Here is a 21,875-nt window from a genome sequence, read left to right on the forward strand (position 1 = left end):
TAATGTTTAGTATTACTGGTCTCATGAGGTTATGTGGTCACTACACAGAAATATAAACATACTTGGAATAAAATTAAGAGACTACCTAAAAGAGCCCTTATTCTATGTGGCTAATGTTTCAGTACTTAAGTGATATAACAGAAGCAAAAACCAGATTAAAGTATTCTGCAATGGTCCAAATACCATTTCAAGTTTGTCCAATTTACAACAGAATACAAAGTATATATTTAATACATAAGCCTAGAAATCATGTATGAAGATGTAAATTTCCCCAAATGCATCAAAGATATTTGAATATATATACTCTGAGAAAAACGAGTTACAACTAAGACTACTTAAAGTCTTATTAACTAGACTATGAGACCAGCAATTAAAGGACAATGGTGACATCTAGTGGACGTTTCAAATATATGCCACACATCTTGGATCAAGATCTGATTTTCAGTGTGTCACGTAATTCATAATCCCTGAGAGATTAAAGGACAAACCTTTAATTGTAAACTAAAACAAGCCAGCTCTGCTCCCAAAAGGCTGCTCAATATGAGTAACCCAATCTTGTGTAAATACAAAATGTTTAACAAAGTAAAGAAGTAGCATCTCAAGTCTTTAAAGCACTAAATACTGATTAAATGTATCAGATACATGACTAAAAGAAGGGCTGGCAAAAGGTTCAATATAATTATGGTAATAAAAATAATCTAAAATGTTATGAATGAAAAAAGTACTGGAGTAAATGAGGAAACTTACAAAGAAAATGAAGAACTGATCAATTTGTGAATTTATTCAAGCCTGGAAAGTACATATTAACCAGTATGGTCAGGCAAAATAAGTATTTTTAAACTAAAAGAAGAGTATCTTACTTAGGACTATTTTTCAAAAACAAATTAGTATTCAAGAAAATTTTAAAAAAAGAAAAAAAATTTATAGGATCATTCTTTAAAAGTAAAGGGAGACAACTTTATCTTCCTTTAGGAATAAGACCAGGAAAAAAAAAAAAAAAAAAAAAAGGAATAAGACCAGGGGGCAGTGGTTTAGCGCCACCTTCAGCCTCGGGTATGATCCTAGGATTGACCTAGGATTGAGTCCCATGTCAGGCTAAGCCTGCTTCCCCCTCTGCCTGTGTCTCTGCCTCTCTCTCTCTGTGTCTGTCATGAATAAATAAATAAAATCTTAAAAAAAAAGAAAAAAGAAAAAGGCATAAGACCAGGTGATCATCTCAAAAAGTGACAAACTTATCTCAAAGAAGGACAAAGAAACAAAAAACCAACATGCCTGTGTGTGACAATGTCCTTACTTATTTGTCAGTATATAAATAAATTTCACAAGGAACCAACACTGCATTAAATAAGTAAATAATGAAAGAATATGTGATTCTTTTTTTTTTAAGATCTTATTTATTCATGAGAGACACACAGAGAGAAATAGAGACATAGGCAGAGAAAGGTACTTGATAGGTACTCGATCCCAAGACCCCAGGATCACACCCTGAGCCAAAGGCAGATGCTCAATCACTGAGCCACCCAGATGCCCCAAGAATATATGATTCTTATTAAGTATTTTAACTAACTCAGGGAAGAAATATAAATGTAGAGACAAGGTCTTATAAACACTAAGTCAAATTAGTCCAGGCCACAAATTGGCTGGTCTTTCAAAAATCACAGGTGCTTCCCAGATCTCACAGAATCACCGAATTTAAAAGATTTTTAATGATTATTTGAGCTCAGTGACTTTCTGACAAGGGCCAGAACTTAACAAGTACAAAGTTGAAACTCATTGAAGGTATCTCTGAAATGTAAATATTGTGGGACTAATAGCATTCAGGTCACAATAGCATTATCCTAATAGCTTCAAAAAGTTATATAGCAGATAAATAAGTTGGGGTATTCAAACAATGGAGTACAACTCCGGAATATAAAAGAATGAAGCACTCTTACATGCAACAACAGGGATGGACTATCAAAAAATTAGGCTGAGCGAAAGAAGCCTTACAAAAAGTTATATCATCTGTGATTCCATCTACACAACATGCTAGAAGAGGCAAAACTGATATAGAATGAATGAACAAGCAAACAAAAAAAATTAGAACAACACTTACCTCTGAGAGTAGGATAGAGATGGAGATTGATGGGGAAGGGATATGAGGAAATTTTATGGGGTAATGAAAATGTTCTATAACTCAACAGGAGTCGGGATTACACATATGTTTGCTTTTGTCAAAACCAAATAATACACTTAAGATTTGTGTAAACTGTATATAATTGTACTTTAAAAAATGAACCTCAAGCAAATATTCATAATTCCAGTTATCACAGAACATGCTGAAGTATCTGAGGTGCTAAGTACAAATATCTGCAACTTATACTGAAATGTATATAAAAATGAGATGAACTGATGGACAGATTATAATAAAGTAAATATAGCAAAATAATAATTATAGAATCTACAAAGTTAGTACACTGCAGTTCACTATACAATTCAGCTTTTCTGTATGTCTGAAAATCTCCATAATAAAAAACTGGAAAAAAAGTGAGATGACAATCAGAATTCAAAAAAAATTTCAAATATAAAAACTTAAAATGTTTTCTTAAATATTAGTAATTTTCCTCATATATTAACATTTTAATCTAATGTCAAATATAACTATTTTCTAAAAACAAGAGTTACAGGATGACATATTTTTTAAAATGTGAATGACATACCCGAATTTCTTGAAGATTGTGAAAATTATTTCCTACTCTGACCGATATCTTGCTTGGAGTATAGCTTTCATCAGATTTGTAGTCTGCATAAATACATAATGTCTTCACTGTTGTTTTTCTTCTAAAAACAATAAAATAAAAATATGCTCTTTATCATGCGGAAAGATCGTATCTAAAACAACTTCTGATCATAGTTTGCTAAAATGAGTACTTCAATCAATCATTTATAATTCCTTTCATTTTAGCAATAAAAATAAATAATAAATATACAGATATACATTTATATGGGCATCTCTTATCTAGAAGATGGTCAAGGGATGCCTGGGTGGCTCAGTGAGTTAAGTGTCTGCCTTTGACTCACGTCATGATCCCAGGGTTCTGGGATCCAGCCCTCAGTTGGGCTCCCTGCTCAGCTCTGCCCTCTTCTCCCACTACTTGCACGTGCTCTTTCTCTCTCTCAAATAAATAAAATCTTTCAACAACAACAACAACAAAAAGAACATGGCCAAGAACCAGATGTTAGCAAATTAAAAAGTTAAACCAAAAGAGGAACTTTAAAGTGCAAATAAGCATTAAGAATTTCAGTCCTCTTCATTTGTATTTTAGACAAATAAATTATTCTAACAAGCTTGGTTTTATCAGTAAATTACATAATTTCCTATGCCAATACTTGAAAATAACTACCACAGTAAGAAATTAAGTCCAGCAAAAATAAAATCATTTGTAATATAATTTTATAATATATAAACATATTATAGTATATGTTTTACAACAGCATAATTTCAAAATATAATGTCTTACTGCAAGAAATAAAATTCTGCCGTCTTTAAAACATACATATCTTAGGAAGATAAGCAAAGACTAATATAACACAAAATTAATCTCAGAAAAAATGCAAGTGGCCAAAAAACATGAAAATGTTTAATCTCTAGAAATCAAAGAAAGGGAAATTAAAATACAGATATTAGTTTTATCACACTGAAAAATATTAAAAAGAATAATACTCAAATTTGATTAGAAAAAGGTACTTTCATAACCAGTTAGTTATGGTACACAGCCTTTGACTCATGAATTCAACTTCTAAGAATGCATTAAAAAGCAAAGATAGGGATCCCTGGGTGGCGCAGCGGTTTAGCGCCTGCCTTTGGCCCAGGGCGCGATCCTGGAGACCTGGGATCAAATCCCACGTCGGGCTCCCGGTGCATGGAGCCTGCTTCTCCCTCTGCCTGTGTCTCTGCCTCTCTCTCTCTCTCTCTTTCTCTGTGACTATCATAAATAAATACAAAAATTAAAAAAAAAAAAAAAAGCAAAGATAACACAACTACTCAAAAATGGATGCAGAAAAATGTTTACCATCCTGGGGTTAAATTACTAAAAAATCATAAACAACCTAAATATCCATCTCAATAGGAAATTAGTTAAATAAATTATATTCAGTCTATAAAATTGTATAAGTTATACATATATAGGCTAGAGGAAAAAGCAGATTACAAGACAATATATACAGAAGGACTGCATTTTGGGGAAAACAAAAAAAATTTCAAGGCGTATAATAAACCTATCTATAAGTATACATGTTCTATATAAATACATATATACATACTACACATACATAGATGTACATAGAATCATATAAAAAATAATAAAAGTGACTAGTTTGGTAGAGTAGAACTATGGAAGAGCTTTCTTCTTTATGATTCATGCATTTTCTGATTAATTTTTTTTGCATTGAGTATATGCTACTTGGGTCATTAGGAAAAAGAAAAACACTAGATAATTTAAACATCAACCAAAAAAACCATTAAGAAGTCTATTTAAACGAGCTTTAAAAGTTAAGTTCTGGTATAAACTGGCACTAACTTAACAACAATGAGTTCCTTGAACAGAAGTAGTCTGTGTCAAAAGTCAACCTATAAAAACAGCAGGGGATCTGTAGCTCTTAGTGAGGGGACCAAACTTCTATAGCCCAAGCTATTCATCAGAAAGGAATGGGGAAAGTTAAGGACTTTTCCTTAAATAATAAAGACAGATCGAGATGTAAAACACTTAAATACCCAGGAACTGCTGACAGGATAAATACCATTTCCAGGTTTTCAGAAGAGGCCAGAGGTATCAAACTGACATCTTTCTCTTTCTGGTGGGCCAGGAAGGAGACATAAGAGGAAGTAAGGGAAGCTGGGGAAATTTTGAAGGGCATACAGAAGATCTTTTCCCTGATGAGCCAGAGGCAGGGAGTGAAAGGTCTTTCTTATTCTGGAGAGATCAAAGATCATGAAGACTCTTGAGGACTTTTGCTTTCCTTTTTAACAAAAACAGATCTAAAGGATCAAGCTGTTTGCTCAGAATATTTTATCTCCAAGTTATGAAATTCACGATCATTTAGTCACTGGAACCCGCAAGATCATCAGGGTAAGATTAGAAAGGCAAAGAAGGGTAACAACAATAATGACTATAAAAACAACAGCAACAGCTAGAAAATAGCAAGTGGATACTGTGGCCCAGAAGTAAGGCTTTATATGCATTATTTCATTCATTCCTCAACCTTGGATATAGAAACTATTATCACCTTCGTTTCACTGATTTAAAATAAGAAAAAACATTACTTTAATAATAACTGGCTAGTAGGTGGGCACAGTTGGGAGTTCAAACATGTGTCCGTCTGTCTGCCTCACATGGTCTTACCTTTCCTGTTAATTAATTGTACTTAACTTATTCAACAGTCATTGATACTAGTTTACAGTAATATGTAGGTATCTGTAGTTCATTAAATTTTATCTGCCATAAGTTCTTAAGATCCATGTATTCCCAGAAATCATAGGTATAATGTTTGCTATATACATAATTTCATTACATTTGCAAAGGAAACTACAACGCCACCACAAGTTTAAAAACTGTTACTCTAGGGCAGCCTAGGTGGCTCAGCGGTTTAACGCCACCTTCAGCCCAGGGCCTGATCCTGGAGATCAAGTCCCACGTCGGGCTCTCTGCATGGAGCCTGCTTCTCTCTCTCTCTCTCTCTTTCTCTCTCGTATTAATAAATAAATAAAATCTTTAAAAAAATAAAAAAAATAAAAACTGTTACTCTAGAAGGTATCCATAAAACCTTTTAAAATTATTTATCAATTTTATCTCATGGTGCAGCAAAAAAAAAATATAGCACAGAAACCATGCTATATGTCAAATAGCAATGCATGTGGGAAGATTAAATACATAGATTCTAAGACATCATGGTGGCTATTCAAATTACTCAAAACATCATTATAATAATAATCACCATATACTGAATGCTTATTCAGTGCCAAGCATCATGCTAAACTCTTAGGATAAAGTACTGTCGGAAGGGAAAAGGGAAAAGGGAAAAGAGTAACCCTTCCCCATTTCTGAGGACATAAGTAAGTAACATTTCTATTCCTCACCCACCCTTCCCTTTCTTCTGAGAAAGAGCTGCTGGCAGGATACATACATTGACTTTGTTCCTTCATGCCATAAATTTAATAGGGGCAGGCTCTACCTGGCCTGGCACTTTTATGACTGGAAGAGCATGTCTGTTTAATTCTAGGGTTTAATATTAAGAAACACATGTAACTGCAGATGTAAGCCCCTTTCTCAAGCATCAGCTTTGTCAGTTTTACAAGGGTGATATTTTGGTCTCCATTTGCGGACTCCTGGATAAATTTCTCAACTCACTGGGAACCCATGAAATTGTAAGAGAAGACATTAGTAACAGATGCTCCTGGATGCCAACCTAACAGCCCCTTTTCCCTTTCTTCTTCATATCATCCTGCTAAAAGACTATATTCCCCAGCTTCCCTTAAATCTATAAATGACCATATGGCTAAATTATGGCCAGTGAGATTTGAATCAAATGACTATATTTTAAAAAGTTTCCTTAAAGGAAGACATACCCTCTTACCTTCCCCACCTACTCCTTCCTGTTGCTTAGGATATGGACATGATGGGTAGAATTCCAATAGGCACCTTGAATCATGAGGTGACCCTCAGGATAGAGCTCTTGAGCTAAGAATGCTAGAATCGAAAGAGAAGGTATCTGAGTCCACAATACACTGTGTGGCTGCCATACCACTCTTGAATTGCCAGGTTCCTCTTATATGAAGAGAAAGAGAACATAAATCTCTACTTTGTTTAAAGCATTGTTATTAGAAGCTCTATTACAAAAAAAAAAAAAAAATAGGCAGCAGCTCTGTTAGCAGAAGGTCTCATTCCTATTTAATCATGTCCCCCATTATAGATAAGGAAATGGAGGCTCAGATGCAGGGTAAGCAAAAAGTCTGATTTACAGATCTAGTAAAGCCCAGAGCCAGAATTTGAATCCAGGTCTGTAGGACTACAATATATAAGAGAAGGTACTAACTCCTGAGGCATAAGACTTAACACTAACGAAATAGTTACAATATTCTATTTATCATTTCATGTTAACATTCTAGATACATTATTACTAAGAGACTGAGACATAAAGAGTCCACAAACTTGCCTAAAACAAAAGGCAAACAAATGGTTTACATTTAGAACAAGTGACTACATTCTTCTTTGTTCCTCATACAATGGTGGAAAATGTCCCTTCGAAGGGAGAAGAAATGGGTAGGAAATATCAGAAAGGGAGACAGAACATGAAGACTCCTAACTCTGGGAAACGAACTAGGGGTGGTGGAAGGGGAGGAGGGCGGCGGGTGGAGGTGAATGGGTGACGGGCACTGAGGGGGGCACTTGACAGGATGAGCACTGGGTGTTATTCTGTATGTTGGCAAACTGAACACCAATAAAAAATAAATTTATTATTAAAAAAAAAAAAGAAAATGTCTCTTCATGTAAAAGTTAATTTTCATCAATACGAACAGAATGCTAAAATGCAAGTTTTCACTAAAGGGTAAGACAACAAATACCATGTTTTAATAGGATATATAAAACCTCAGTGTAATTTTGTCAGCAGTAATGGTTAAAAACAAAACAAAACAAAAAACACCAGTCAGGGATGTCTGCACATGAAGAAGTAACTGCCATAGGACTTGACCCCCACACCATAAACAACTAAATGCCAGACAAACACATATGAAACAACTATCTGCAGACACTGAACAGAAGACAGCACTAAGAATTCTGAGAGACTGGATATAAATGAGGTGAACTCTATGAACAACTGGGCTTGCTAACTGAAAGGCAATTTCCAGACTGCAATGCAGGGTGGGCACAGCCTAACAGAATCTTTCAGGCTCACTAAGCTGAGGAAGGAATGATCCTGTGGAAAAACTCCAGAAGTCTGCATGCAGTGTCCTGCACATGCACAGGATGAAACTCTACAAAGACAAGCAAAGAACAGCATTTGCTGGGCAAGGAACAATTACTGGGAAAAAGTAAGCTAAATAATTCCCAGAGGTCACAAAGTGTAGGGAAATCACTGGAGTTCCCAAGAACCAAAGTGGGGAGAGTACAAACACCTCTTCAGATATTTAGTATATTCAGTTGAGATCCCAGAAGGGTCAAGCCTTAGTATACTTGAGGCTAATCTTGCCCAAGAAAAGTGATCTTAAAGTGTGGTGTAGGGACTTGTGGAGGACTTCAAGACCCTTTTGGGGGATTGACAAGGTCACAACTATATTCCTAATAATACCAAGATGTTACTTGCCTTTTTCAGAAGCACTCTCTTATGAGTACACAGTGGAGTGTTCCAAATACTATCTGGCATGGGATGTTGCAAAAGATTTAATGAAGAGGCACATATGAGATTCCAGCTGTTCTCTCTTAAGCCAGTCATAAAAGACATTCACACCCAAAAAGTAAATCAATAATTTTATTTTCACTATTTTTTTTGGAGGAGACAGTTATTTTTCATCTCAAAAAGTGTTATTTAAGCAAACATATAATAGGTTAATCATTATTTAATTTTAGATGAACAAATATTCTAAAATTCTTCAGCCATAATTTCTAACATGGTAAATACTGACAGATAAAAAAATAAATAAAATAAAAGATCTTTGGAGACCTAGATAAAAGTTTGTGGTACTAAAACCAAAAAAAAAAAAAAAAATAGGCATGCCTGGGTGGCTCCGGGGTTCAGCATCTGCCTTCAGCTCAGGATATGATCTCGGAGTTCCAGGATCGAGTCCCACATCGGGCTCCTGCATGGAGCCTGCTTCTCCTCTCTCTGCCTATGTCTTTGACTCTCTCTGTCTCTCATGAATAAATAAATAAAATCTTTAAAAACTAAAATAAAATGGGGATCCCTGGGTGGCTCAGCGATTTAGCACCAGCCTTCAGCGCAGGGTGTGATCCTGGAGTCCTGGGATGAGTCCCACATCGGGCTCCCTGCATGGAGCCTACTTCTCCCTCTGCCTATGTCTCTGCTTCTCTCTCTCTGTCTCTGTGTCTCTCATGAATAAATAATATATATATATATATATATATATATATATATATATATATATATTTAAAAATAAAATAAAATGAAACAAAATACTAAATCCAGCATCCAATCAAAAATTACTACAAGAATCAGAAAAAGGTGACCAGCAATAAGGGAAAAAAAATGGTCAATAAAGATACGGAAAAGACAGAGATGACAGATTTAAAAAAACAAGGAATTAAAAGAGAAAATATAAATATCTACCTACAGGCCCAGCAAACCATCTGAAACTTTGTGGCTTAAAAAATAATCATTTTTTTGTTTATGAATCTGGAATTTGGGCAGGACTCAGAAGGGAAGTTCTACACAGCTCAGGTGTGGCAGCCTGACTTGAGATCTAAAGGCTCTGCTTCCAAGACAGCTCACTAATATGACTGAAAAGCTGGTGCTAGTTATTGGCTGGGAGCTTATTAGTTAAGGCTTTGGCCTTTGGTCCATTTCTTCATGGGCTTCTCTTTTTGATGTGGGTTTTCTCACAGCATGATAGATGAGCATCAGGAAGAGAATCACATAAAAGAGAAAAAAGGTAGAGGTTATATACTTTTTATGACCCAGGCTTAGAAATAACTGTCATCCATATTCTCAGGCAACAAACCCACAAGGGCCTGACCAATTGCAACTGAGGAGACATAAATGCCATCTCTTTAATAGGCAGTTGCAAAGCTGTAGAAGGACATGTGCAATAGAAAATAATGTCATGGGATGCCTAGGTTGGTTAGGTGTCTGCCTTCAGCTCAGGTCATAGTCCTGGGATCAAGCCCTGCATTGGGTGCCCTGGTGAGTGAGGAATCTGCTTCTCCCTCTTTCTCTCTGCCCCTTCCCCCTTACTCATGCTTTTTCTCATGCTTTTTCTCATGCTCTCTCTGGTGCTCTCTCTCATACGTACACACATGCACTACCTCTCTCTCTCAAAATCTTAAAAAAAAAGAATGTTGTGAGCATACTGGAAAATACAATGTGTCATAAAGATACTCAGAAGAAAACATGAGCACAATGTGGAAAGATAAAAAGCATTTCTAAAAATGGAATTTGTAGACATGAAGAAATCTGAAATAAATTCACTGGAGAGGATTAACAGCAGTTTAAATATTGCAGAGGACTATGAATGTAATGATATATAATTATAGAAACTCAAAAATTAATCATACAAACAAAAAGCTCTCATCCCCCATTAAAATAAATAGCATATGGGTGATCTATGAGAGAGTATAAAGTAGACTAACATGTAATTGGAGTCCCAGGAAAAAAGCAAGTAGAAAGCATTTGAAAGAATTATAGCCAAAATTTTTCCAAATTCAATGAAAAGTACCCAAAGATTCATGAAGGTCAATGATAAACACAAAGAAATCCACATCAGGAAAGTCATAATTACATTGCTTTAAAAAAAATAGCAATAAAGAAAAAAATCTTAAAAATAGGAGTGGGGGTGATGAGGAGACACATTAAATACAGAGAAATAAACGTAAGAAAGACAAGAAACTTCATGTCAGAATCACTGATGGAACAGCATCTTTCAAGTGTAAAGAAAAGAAAAAAAAAAAAAAACTAGAATTCAGAACCCAGTGAATTATATTGTAAAAATAAAGACAAAACAGGAGCGTGTGAGTAGGTCAATCGATTAAGCATCCCACTCTTGATTTTAGCTCAGGTCATGATCTACGGGTTGTAGGACCAAGCCCCGTGTCCAGTTCCCCAGTTAGTAGGAAGTCTGCTAGAGAGTCTCTCTCTCACTCTTCCTCTGCCCCTCCCCCTACCCTCTCTAAAAATAAAATCTTTAAAAAACTAAATAAAAGACAAAATAGAGACATTTTCAAACAAACAAAAGCTGTGAGAATTGGTCACCAACAAATTTGCACAATGAGTAACATTAAAGTTCTTCAGAAGGAAGGAAAATACCAAATAGAAATGTGAATCTATATAAGGGAATAAAGAGTACTGAAAATAAAAAAATTTTAAAAAGAGTACTGAAAATAATAAATATATAAGTGAATATAAAATATTTTTCACATTTAAGATGTTTTCTAAAGGTAATTGTTTAAAGCAATATGTTGTGGAAAAAATAAACAAAGCAATATGTTGTGGACTTTGTAAGAAATGGAGAAATAAAGTACATGACAATAGCAGCATAAAGGAAAATGGGGAAATGGGAAAAAAGAATTTAAGATTCTTTTTTTTTTTTTTTTTTTTTTTTTATTTATTTATGATAGTCACAGAGAGAGAGAGAAAGAGGCAGAGACACAGGCAGAGGGAGAAGCAGGCTCCATGCACCGGGAGCCCGATGTGGGATTCGATCCCGAGTCTCCAGGATCACGCCCTGGGCCAAAGGCAGGCGCCAAACCGCTGCGCCACCCAGGGATCCCTAAGATTCTTGTATTATGTGTGAAATGTTATTATTTGAAGGCAGACTGTAATAAGTTAAAGATGCATATTGTAAATCTTGGAATCATTAACATTTTAAAACAATATTAAATAAAATAAAGGCATACACTTAATAAGCTAATAGTAAAGAACAATAAAATTGATATCAACAATAGCCAAATTATGAAAAGAGACCAAATGTCCAAAACTGATGAATGGATAAAAAAGATTTGGCATATAGAAAACTTCCAAACTCATTCTATGAGGCCAGTATTACCTTGATTCCAAAACAAGACAAAGATCCACCAAAAAGGCGAACTACAGACCAATATCCCTGATGAATATGGATGCAAAAATTCTCAAGATACTAGCTAATAGGATCCAACAGTTACATTAAAAGGATTATTCACCACAACGAAGTGGGATTTATTCCTGGGCTGCAAGGGTGATTCAGCATCTGCAAATCAACATGATACACCACATTAATAAAAGAAAGGACAAGACCCATATATTCTCACCATAGATGCAGGGAAAGCATTTGACAAAATACAGCATTCTTTCTTGATTAAAACTCTCTGCAGTGTAGGGATAGAGGGAACATACCTCAATACCATAAAAGCATTATACAAAAAACCCACAGCAAATATTATCCTCAATGGGGAAAAACTGAGAGCTTTTTCCCCTAGGTCAGAATAGGACAGAGACATCCATTCTCATCACTGTTGTTCAATATAGTATTAGAAGCCCTAGCCTCAGCAATCAGACAACAAAAAGAAATAAAAGGTATCCAAATCAGCACTGAAGTCAAATTTTGGTCTTCGTACATGACATGATACTCTATGTTGAAAGACTCAAAAGACTCCACCCAAAAATTGCTAGAACTCATACAGAAATTCAGCAAAATGGCAGGATATAAAACCAATGCAGAGAAATCAATTGCATTTCTTTTTTTTTTTTTTTTAAGATTTTTATTTATTTATTCTTGAGAGACACACAGAGAGAGGCAGAGACACAGGCAGAGGGAGAAGCAGGCTCCATGCAGGGAGTCTAATGCAGGACTCCATGCCGGGATTCCAAGGATCACGCCCTGGGCCCAAGGCAGAGCTAAACCACTGAGCCACCCAGGAATCCCCCAATTGCATTTCTATACACAGACAGAAGAAAGAGAAATCAAGGAATTGATCCCATTTACAATTGCGTCAAAATCCATTAAGATACCTAGGAATAAACCTAACCAAAAAGGTAAAGATCTGTATTTTGAAAACTATAGAACGTATATGAAAGAAAATGAAGAAGACCCAAAGAAATGGAAAAACATTTCATGCTCATGGACTGGAAAAACAAATATTGTTAAAATATCTTTGCCACCCAGAGCAATCTACACAGTCAATGCAATCCCTATCAAAATACCATCAACATTTTTCACATAGCTGGAACAAATAATCCTAAAATTTGTATGGAACCAGAAAAGGCCCTGAATAGCCAAAGAAATGTTGAAAAAGAAAATCAAAGCTGGTGGCATCACAATTCAGAACTTCAAGCTGTATTACAAAACCGTAATTGTCAAGACAGTATGGTACTGGCATAAAAATAGACACATAGATCAAATGAACAGACTAGAGAACCCAGAAATGGACCCTAATTCTATGACCAACTAATCTTCAACAAAGCAGGAAAGAATATCCAATGGAAAAAAAAAAAAAAAGACAGTCTCTTCAACAAATGGTGTTGGGAAAATTGGGCAGTCACATGCAAAAGAATAAAACTGGACCACTTTCCTATATCATACACAAAAATAAGCTTAAAATGGATAAAAGCTCTAAATGTGAGGCAGGAATCCATCAAAAACCTACAGGAGAATACAGGCAGCAATCTCTTTGACCTTGGCTAGAGCAACTTCTTGTTAGACATATCTTTAAAGGTGAAGGAAACAAAAGCAAAAACGAACAACTGGGACTTAATCAAGATAAAATGCTTTTGCACAGCAAAGAGTTGACAAAACTAAAACCCAACCTACAGAATGTGAGAAGATATTTGCAAATATTTTATCAGATAAAGGGCTAGTATCAAAATCTATAAAGAACTTATCAAACTCAACATCTTAAAAACAAACTATCCAGTCATGAAATAGGCGGAAAACATGAACAAACATTTCTCCAAAGACGTACAAATGGCCAACAGACACGTGAAAAAATGTTCAGCATCACTGCACATCAGAGAAATAAAATCAAAACCACACTGAGGGAGATCCCTGGGTGGCTCAGCGGTTTGGCGCCTGCCTTCAGCCCAGGACGTGATCCTGGGGACTCGGGATCTAGTCCCACATCAGGCTCCATGCATGGAGCCTGCTTCTCCCTCTGCCTGTGTCTCTGCCTCTTTCTGTCTCTCATAAATAAATAAATAAATAAATAAATAAATAAATAAATAAATAAATAAATAAATAAAATCTTTAAAAAAAAAAAAAAACACAATGAGATACCACCTCACACCAGTCAGAAAGTAAAATTAACAAGTCAGGAAACAACAGATGTTGGCAAGAATGTGGAAAAAGGGGAACCACTGTTGGTGGGAAAGCAAGCCAGTACCTCCACTCTGGAAAACGGTATGGAGATTCCTCAAAAAGTTAAAGCTACCCGACAACCCCAGCAATTGCACTACCAGGTATTTATACAAAGGATACGAACATAGTGATTCGAAGAGTCACCTGCACCCCAATGTTCATAACAGCAATGTCCACAGTAGCCAAACTATGGGAAGAGCCTAGATGTCCATCAGCAAATGAATGGATAAAGAAGATGTTTTATATATATATATATATAAAATGGAATATTCCTCATCCATCAAAAAAATGAAATCTTACCATCTGCAACAATGCAGATGGAAATAGAGGGTATTATGCTGAGCAAAAATAAGTCAATCAGAGAGACAATTATCATATGATTTCACTCATATGTGGAATATAAGAAATAGTGAAAGGGACTATAACGGAAAAGAGGGAAACTGAGTGGGGAAACATTAGAGAAGACAAACCATGAAAGACTCCTAACTCTGGGAAACAAAGGGTTGCAGAAAAGGAGGGATGAGGCAGGATAGTGTAACTGCATGATGGGCATCAAGCAGGGCACTTAATGGGGTGAGCACTGGGCTGATAGAGGAGAGGTGAGTTGGGGATGGGTTAAATGGGTGGGTGATGGGTATCAAGGAGAGCACTTGTGGTGAGCACTGGGTGATATATGAATGTGATGAATCACTACATTCTACTCCTGAAACCATTATTATACTATATAATAACTAAAATTTAAATAAAAACTTGAAACAAGTAAACAACAACAAAAAAGATCAGTAAAACTGATAAATCTCCAGCCAATCTGACTAGACATCAAAAAGAGAAATGGTAAAAGTTATCAATACCAGGTATAAAATAAAAGATATTACTATAGTTCCAACAGAAATTAAAGTTAATAAATGAATATTAGAAATACCTAGGTCAATAAATTAAAATAATTTTGATAAAAAGGAACAAATTCTTCAAAAAAACACAAATTTTCAAAACGGATTCAAGAAAAAATAGAAAATGAAGATTTTATTTAAAAAATACTATTCCTAGTATGCTGAGGATTTATTTATTTTTTTTTCCTCTCCCTGAAAATGGGCTGACTTTTTTTTTTAATTAATTAATTTATTTATTTATTTTAATTTATTTTTTATTGGTGTTCAATTTACTAACATACAGAATAACCCCCAGTGCCCGTCACCCATTCACTCCCACCCCCCGCCCTCCTCCCCTTCCACCACCCCTAGTTCGTTTCCCAGTTAGCAGTCTTTACGTTCTGTCTCCCTTTCTGATATTTCCCACACATTTCTTCCCCCTTCCCTTATATTCCCTTTCACTATTATTTATATTCCCCAAATGAATGAGAACATATAATGTTTGTCCTTCTCCGACTGGCTTACTTCACTCAGCATAATACCCTCCAGTTCCATCCACGTTGAAGCAAATGGTGGGTATTTGTCATTTCTAATAGCTGAGTAATATTCCATTGTATACATAAACCACATCTTCTTTATCCATTCATCTTTCGTTGGACACCGAGGCTCCTTCCACAGTTTGGCTATCGTGGCCATTGCTGCTATAAACATCGGGGTGCAGGTGTCCTGGCGTTTCATTGCATTTGTCTCTTTGGGGTAAATCCCCAACAGTGCAATTGCTGGGTCGTAGGGCAGGTATATTTTTAACTGTTTGAGGAACCTCCACACAGTTTTCCAGAGTGGCTGCACCAGTTCACATTCCCACCAACAGTGTATGAGGGTTCCCTTTTCTCCGCATCCTCTCCAACATTTGTTGTTTCCTGCCTTGTTAATTTTCCCCATTCTCACTGGTGTGAGGTGGTATCTCATTGTGGTTTTGATTTGTATTTCCCGGATGGCAAGTGATGCAGAGCATTTTCTCATGTGCATGTTGGCCATGTCTATGTCTTCCTCTGTGAGATTTCTCTTCATGTCTTTTGCCCATTTCATGATTGGATTGTTTGTTTCTTTGGTGTTGAGTTTGATAAGTTCTTTATAGATCTTGGAAACTAGCCCTTTATCTGATATGTCATTTGCAAATATCTTCTCCCATTCTGTAGGTTGTCTTTGAGTTTTGTTGACTGTATCCTTTGCTGTGCAAAAGCTTCTTATCTTGATGAAGTCCCAATAGTTCATTTTTGCTTTTGTTTCTTTTGCCTTCGTGGATGTATCTTGCAAGAAGTTACTATGGCCGAGTTCAAAAAGGGTGTTGCCTGTGTTCTTCTCTAGGATTTTGATGGACTCTTGTCTCACATTTAGATCTTTCATCCATTTTGAGTTTATCTTTGTGTATGGTGCAAGAGAGTGGTCTAGTTTCATTCTTCTGCATGTGGATGTCCAATTTTCCCAGCACCATTTATTGAAGAGACTGTCTTTCTTCCAATGGATAGTCTTTCCTCCTTTATCGAAAATTAGTTGCCCATAAAGTTCAGGGTCCACTTCTGGATTCTCTATTCTGTTCCACTGATCTATGTGTCTGTTTTTGTGCCAGTACCACACTGTCTTGATGACCACAGCTTTGTAGTACAACCTGAAATCTGGCATTGTGATGCCCCCAGATATGGTTTTCTTTTTTCAAATGCTGTTTCTACATCTATTTATATGATCATATGATTTTTCTTTAGTCTGTTGAGAGGGCAAATTTCATTGATTTTTTTCTTATTGTAAAATATACATAATTTTTTTTATTATTTTAAGTGTATAGGTCAGTGGCATTAAGTACATTCATATTGTTACCACCATTGCCACTATCCATCTCTAGAACTTTATATCATTCCAAACCAAAACTCTATATCCATTAAACAGTAAGTTTCTATCCTCTCCACCCACAAAAGCATCCATAAGATAAGAGTTGCTTTAAGCATACAATCAAGTAAAGAGAGCACCAATGCTAAATCACCAAGACAGAATTGGCAATTATAAGTTTTCCTTCTCCATTCCCATCCAGCAAGACTGGAGAGTTCAGAATTAGTTAAAAATATGGGTAAAAGCTATAGAAGCAAACCACACCTTCTTCTTCCATTTACAGTAGATTGAAGCTTATGGAGAGGAAGAAACCTTAAAAGAAACAAGCAACTCTGAGGCTTTCACTGTTAGTTATGACTACTAGCTTATTTCATTACAGCTAGGATGGAATGTTTTAATTTCTAGTCTGTTTTGCTACTTGAAATGAACAGAGAACTGTATATATTACCCAAAACTGTCATACCTATTTCCCACAGGAAAGGGAAAGAACTTGCCCCGAATTAAAAAGAACAATGAGGTATAAAAGTAAATGCTACTTTGTTATTATACACTTCAGGTCTATCCTGACACATCAATAATACATACCAATTATTTCTAAAATCTACATGCTCAACTAGCCAAGAAACTGCTACAGGATATAAGTTGCTTATTTTCTCTGTGAAGGGAAGAATATCTAAGGAGTCAAATATTCTGTTTCATCTTTTTTTTTTTTTTTTTTTAAATTTATTTATGATAGGCACACAGTGAGAGAGAGAGAGGCAGAGACACAGGCAGAGGGAGAAGCAGGCTCCATGCACCGGGAGCCCGACGTGGGATTCGATCCCGGGTCTCCAGGATCACGCCCTGGGCCAAAGGCAGGCGCCAAACCGCTGCGCCACCCAGGGATCCCTATTCTGTTTCATCTTAACAAAATACAGTTTACCCTTGAACAACATGAGTTTGAATTGCACAGGTCCACTCCTACTCAGGTTTTTTCAATAAATACAGTACAGTATTGAAAATGTTCTTTTCCTTATGATTTTCTTAATAACAGTTTCTTTTTTCTAGTCTACTTTATTTTAAGAATACAGGGTAAAATACATATACATAGTATGTTTTAATTATTTATGTTATCAATAAGGATTCTAGTCAACACAGTAGGCTATTAGTAATTAAGTTTTTGGGGATTCAAAAGTTACAGGTAGATTTTCAACCATGAAGGGGAGCCCCTGACTCCTTTCGCTGTTCAAGGGTCAACTGCATAAAGTCCAAACTGAACCTCTTTCAAGCTTATTTGTAATATAATTTTCAAAACACAAAGTCCTTTCCTTACTACATAATAGACTCACGAACACACATACAGAAAGCAAATGGAAGAAAGCTGAACATGGAGCTTACGTAACAGAGTTTTAAGAGTCAGTTCCTAAGAGATAAAAAAAAAAAAAAGGCATCCAATCCTAAATTACATCATATATTTTAGTCATAATCTTTGACAAATTCCTAATATTTCCTTTAATTTTTTTCATTCATAATTCAATGTGTAGTTGACTGGAAAAGTCCCAATAAATATCTGGTTGAGGTTAACAATTTCAAATATAGTTACAATTGCCTTAAATTATTAATAAGCTGTGCTCACTTTGGCAGCACATATACTAAATTATTAATAAGCTTAGTACCTATTATTTTGTTAATGTCTAAATTTTTTCACCATAAAAAAAATAGAGAGGACCAAGCAAAATGGGATATTGGAGCCTGTTCAAAGTGAGGAGTGCATTCACATGGGGGAAGGAAGGAAGTATAGTACGGCCCATGTGGAAGTGAGCAGAACTTCTGAAGAGGAAAGCGGCTACACATGGGGAATGGGGTGTTTGAGCCTGAGTAGAGTGATGAAGACATCCACACTACAAGGTGACCCAATGTGGCATATAAAAGCCTGTGTGGAATGTGAAGTCAGCCCCATTGTAAGGTAGCCTATTATGGAGTATCAAGCCCAAAGAGGGATAAGAGCACATATGCGCACCATACAGTGAGGTTCTAGAGCCAAGAAGGGTTAGAAAGTTGGCCTGGCATGCAACGTCAAAGTCCAAGTGGACTGAAGAGAACATCCACACAAGGGAGTGACTGATGTAAGGTGTCAGATCCCAGACCAGGAGAAAAAGGTTATCTACAAATAGGGAAGAGCATATAGAGTGAAAAGACAACAGCACAGGATAGGTTGAGAGCCTAGGTGGGGTAAAGGGGCATCTGTGGAGGGGAGGGAACTATGAGAGAACTGGAACACTGGTTACATACTGGGGAATTAATGAAGTAAGTAGGAAGGATAAGAGAACCAACCAGGTTCTCATTCATGAAAGGGCTTATGAATAGAAAGAAAAAAAAAAGAGAATAAACCCTGTTCACTCTGGACTGTAACTGGAAGTGTTGGAATGAATTTATGATTTTTGTATATGTATGAAGACAGAGAAATAAATACTGATGTAAATATGTTTATATATGTATGTGTTACATACATATATCCCCTTACTAAGAAGGCTTAGAAACAGCAATATCACACAGCAATGAGCATATCCAATACAAGACATGGTATATTGGGTTTGCTCAATACACTAAGCTGGTTTCTTTCTTTTTTCATTTTTTTTTGTTTTGTTTGGGGGCTTTTTTTTAGATTTAATTCTTTGAGAGAGAGAGAATGGGGGAGGGGGAAGCAGAGGGAGAGAAACTCAAGCAGACTCCCCACTGAGCAGGGAGCCCAATATGGGGCTCGATGTCTCAACCAAGACCATGACCTGAGATGAAATCAAGAGTCAGGTGCTTAACTGAGACACCCCAATACCCCCCCGCAAAATCTGGTTCTAACTACTATTCTCCACTAAAATACACCTGATTTTAGAGAAATGGGGCACAGAATCTTTTGCCAGAACAGAAGAAATTGCTCAAATAATCAATAGAGACTGTCAAAACGTAATAGCATCAACTGGAGGGGACTCCCACTGGCCAAATCTGAGGCAATTTGAGCACTGACACAAACGATGATAGTAATAGATTTAAAACAGGTGAATAAAAACAGTAAACTTTGAGCACATGCTGATAGCAATAATTTTGAATAAAATGAAAGAATCTTTTCAGTGGAGAAGTTTAATAGATATAGATACTACCGTAATAGAAGTAAACACTCATCAGTCAAGGGACAAAATAAAAATCATGTACCTCAAGTATTAAGATGCAATGACAAGGACAGAACATCACTTCTGTGCTACTTCTCCTAAAGATGTAGAACCTGAAGTTACTCATGAAGATCAAAGAAACCCAAATTAAGGGACATTCTTTAAAATAACTGGCCTATAATCTTCAAAAGTGCTGAGTCAAATAAAGAGTGAAGAAATGTTCCATATTAAAAAGAGAGTAAAGAGAAGGGACAACCAAATTCAACCTGTGATTCAACTTCACTGCTACAATTGGTAGAACAGGAATGGGGTTGTAAAATTAAACATATCACTGTTAATTTCCTAAGGATGTATTGTTGTTATATAGAAGAAGGTCTTTATTTATAGGAATGACATATGAAAGCATTCTGGAGAGTTGAGACATACATTGCCAATGTAGTCTGAAACAATTGTGGGAGGGAGGGATTGTAATGCATTTAGAACTTTTAAGTGTGAGATTGTTTTAAAATTCTTAATCAGTTTCCCTTTTTCTAAAACATTTGTTTTCAAAATGTGTTTGTCAAAGCCTTAGGCTTCCCTAGTTAGGGCAAAGGCTAAGTTAAGCAGGGAGGGCCTTAAGTTCCTGACTGTTTTAATAAGCTTAGTTGAGAAACAGCTGAATACTAACTACAAACAGTTCTTTAAGTCCAGACTGCTAGATCACATCCAGGCTCTATAACTGCATGGATTGTGACCTGGATAAGCTAATCTTTCTAAATTTTAGTTTTTTCATCTATAAAATGAGAAAAATGATAGTACCTACATCTTACTAAAGATGTTTTGAGGATCATTTAAAAATGATATATATTAATAACTATTAAATATTAAACTTTTAATGAGATAATACAATACCTGATACTTTTAATGCTCTATAAATATAACATATTTTTATTATTAATTCTTCAATACATTGGCCTTCTGTATAAAATTGCATTTCCTAAAAAGAAAAAATCCTAAAAATAAATAAATAAATAAAAATAAATAAAATTAAAAATAAAATTAAAAAAAGAAAAAAAGAAAAATTAAAAAAAAAGAAAAAATCCTGCCATTCTAATATAATACAATTAAATTAAGACACTCATTGTACCAGCTTTGATAGCCTTTGTTGTCATGGAAAAGAAATTTACCCTACCCAGTATAATGGTTAAAAGCACAGGCTCTCTGGTCAGAGTGCTTGTGTTCAGATGCAATGCTACCAGTTATTTGCTGTGTGATCTTGGGCAAGTTACTTAATTTATATAGGTCTGCTTCTGAGACTATTTTAAAAAGGATAAAAATAGCTGTAAAGGTTAAATGAAATGAACAGATAACACATTTTAGCCAAGTATCTGATGTTTTAAGTCTTTAAATACTAGGTGCTGTTTTTATTTCTGGTAAATACATATTTAATACATAAGGACAAGAATTGGCATACTATGACCCACTGGGTAAACTATGCCACCAACTACTTTTTTTAAGACAAAGTTTAATTAGAATAACTAAATTTAGCCAGTGTACATTGCCTATAGCTGCTTTTATGCTATAATGGCCCTAGTAGTTGCAATAGAGACCAAATAGCTCAGAAAGCAAAAATGGTTAATTTCTGACTTTTCCATAAGAAATGTGCTGATCTGTACCATCAGTGAGAAAAACAAACTAAAGGGGCATCTTGCTGGCTCATGTGAGTCTTGATCAACCTGGGGTTGCAGGTTTAAGCCCCACATTGGGTGCAGAGATAACTTTTTTTAAAAAGAAAAGAAAAAAAAAAGAAAAAAAACTAAAAATACAATGCTGGAAAATGTTAAAATAGATGATATAACTATTTATATAATCTACAGATATATGTATATTTATATAATAGAGGATTTCCATGGGGCAGGATAACCAAGTTAGCTGTTTTCCACCTATCTCAATACACTCAAAGCA

The 21,875-nt window shown here is 35.6% G+C and overlaps 1 protein-coding gene across 12 annotated transcripts in view; it reads right to left on the minus strand.

Moving 5' to 3' along the window:
- ANAPC10 (anaphase promoting complex subunit 10) overlaps nt 1-21,875 on the minus strand; it is a 261,250-nt gene that overhangs the window by 220,516 nt on the left and 18,859 nt on the right. For all 12 annotated transcript variants that reach the window (XR_012006050.1, XR_012006049.1, XR_012006051.1 and 9 more), the window contains one exon: nt 2,700-2,820. Coding sequence is in view for 8 of the 12 variants with exons in the window: in XM_072773453.1 (XP_072629554.1) it covers nt 2,700-2,820 (121 nt within the window). In the remaining 4 variants the exon portion in view is untranslated. The remainder of the gene's footprint in view (nt 1-2,699; nt 2,821-21,875) is intronic.

This window comes from Canis lupus, chromosome 13, assembly GCF_048164855.1.
Source record: "Canis lupus baileyi chromosome 13, mCanLup2.hap1, whole genome shotgun sequence".
NCBI classification, from domain to species: Eukaryota; Metazoa; Chordata; class Mammalia; order Carnivora; family Canidae; genus Canis; species Canis lupus.